Source organism: Cyprinodon variegatus, unplaced genomic scaffold (assembly GCF_000732505.1).
Source record: "Cyprinodon variegatus isolate N-32 unplaced genomic scaffold, C_variegatus-1.0 Scaffold907, whole genome shotgun sequence".
Lineage (NCBI taxonomy): Eukaryota > Metazoa > Chordata > Actinopteri > Cyprinodontiformes > Cyprinodontidae > Cyprinodon > Cyprinodon variegatus.
In genome coordinates, this window is record NW_015151360.1 from 263998 (window position 1) to 265895 (window position 1898).

Here is a 1898-nt window from a genome sequence, read left to right on the forward strand (position 1 = left end):
ATTTTTCACTGTCAATACTGCCTAAGGCTGCCACCCAATATGGCGGACGCGCTGAGTAGTCACGTGAGCGTGACGTCACCTGAAAACCCCCTATTGATTGTGCAATCATGTTCACACACCTGAAAACAGTTTAGCTCGTTATAGAAGCTACAACACTGACCTTCCTTTGAGCAGATTGAGTTTCTGGAGCATCACATTTGTGGGGTCAATTAAACGCTCAAAATGGCCAGAAAAAGAGAACTTTCCTCTGAAACTGGACAGTCTATTCTTGTTCTTAGAAATGAAGGCTATTCCATGTGAGAAATTGGAGGAAAGGAGGCCTCTGATTGGTCAATTCTACATCTGCTCTCTACACTATGCATACTTCCTGTTTGGTAACTAATGGCAGAAACTCTGGCTGTAGCTCCGTCCACAACGCCTGGCACACCTCGGACACTTTCCCAGACACCGTGGAGGACGCTAGTTTGTAGCTCTGTGCGACGGTCTGTTGGTTTGCACTCGAAGCCAGAACACGCAGCGCCACGGCCAGTTTTTGGGGAACACTCACGGGTGAACTGTGTGTCGTTCCGACCTTGGATGAGGGGTTGTAGATGGCGAAGAAGCTCTTCAAACCGCCACACGGACACCCACAATCCTAGCTAGTTCATGATTGTCCCTCTGGCGTTGTGGCGTGCGCAGACCACGCTTAAAAATTGAGCATAAATCAAAAATGTCTGCGTCATACCCAGGACACACTGCGGGAGTATACACAGCCTTTAAGGAGATGGCGCTGATGCGCTCTTTGTTATCTTAGAACTGAGCCAGAACAGAACAACGCCGAGCCCTACTGATGAACTAGTACCAGTTTAGCTCGGTTCGGTTCAGTTGTGTGTACCATTTACACTCAACTGTTATCTGGGTTACCATGCTCAGATCGATCTCCGCGCGGTTTCAAAAGGCTAGTGGAAATGGGCTTTATGGAACCTGCAGCACTAACTTTAGATTACGATCAAACATTGTAAACATGTAGCTGTGTGTAGAGAAAATTTACAACAAATTCAGAACCGGAAACCAAACTGTAGCTAAAAATCCCTTTAGTTGATTAAATGATTCTTCCCACTGATAAGATGCAGTCAAAAAAACATAGAGAGAGTGAGTCTAACTAAAGTTTAGAGTCAATCTGAGTCTATTATTCATTCGCACCGCTGCTCTCTTCCTCCAACAGCGCTACAGCAGCGGAGAAGGGACCTACGTGAAGTCCTGCAGGATGACACGAGCCGGCCTGAACGGCACCTCCACACTCCGGCTCTGGGTTTCCTTCCAGTTCAGGATGTTTTCCACATCCGAGCGCTTGACTAGAAACCCGTCACAGTTTCTGATGGCCGATTCCAGCAGGATCCGGATGGAGAACGGCAGCCTCTCTGAGGAGAGACGACCACAATCAGAACTCAGCAGATCTAACGGGGTTTAATCTCACCTTGCAACCAAATACCAGTCGGCCGTTACCGTATCTGGGATCTCCGAGCTTCGGCAGGTTGAAAAACTTCTGGCTTGGTGCCTCTGGGCTGAGAGGCTCCACTATATGCTGAAAAGGATTATTTCCTGCTGCAGACATCTTCCCCTATGTGGAGCCAATGATCTTACTGAAGACAGAAACATTCAATAAGACTTTTATCAGCATTGTAAGCAGGAGTGGAGTTATGAAATTTGGGGCCCTCTCCATTGAGAAGATAACACATAGAACAGACCCATTCTACAGATAGAGAAATGTTAATAGAATAGACATCCATTATCTGTTCTAGGTTGTGTCCCTCTCTTCTCGTCTCTCTTCTTCTTGTTTTCCTCTCTATGTTTTGTACTCAGCTGACTTTTCATGCTGTCTCTAAAGGAATGAAAGATTTTTTCCAAGCACTAAGCTC

At 46.5% G+C, this 1898-nt stretch overlaps 1 protein-coding gene across 1 annotated transcript in view; it reads right to left on the minus strand.

Moving 5' to 3' along the window:
• The window catches only part of aco1 (aconitase 1), a 26698-nt gene extending 25104 nt beyond the window's left edge, over positions 1 to 1594 (minus strand). Inside the window, exons 1-2 of the mRNA XM_015398039.1 lie at positions 1486 to 1594; positions 1232 to 1400 (exon numbers count right to left, since the gene is read on the minus strand). Coding sequence (XP_015253525.1) covers positions 1232 to 1400; positions 1486 to 1594 — 278 coding nt within the window. The remainder of the gene's footprint in view (positions 1 to 1231; positions 1401 to 1485) is intronic.
• Between the last annotated feature and the right edge of the window lie 304 nt (positions 1595 to 1898).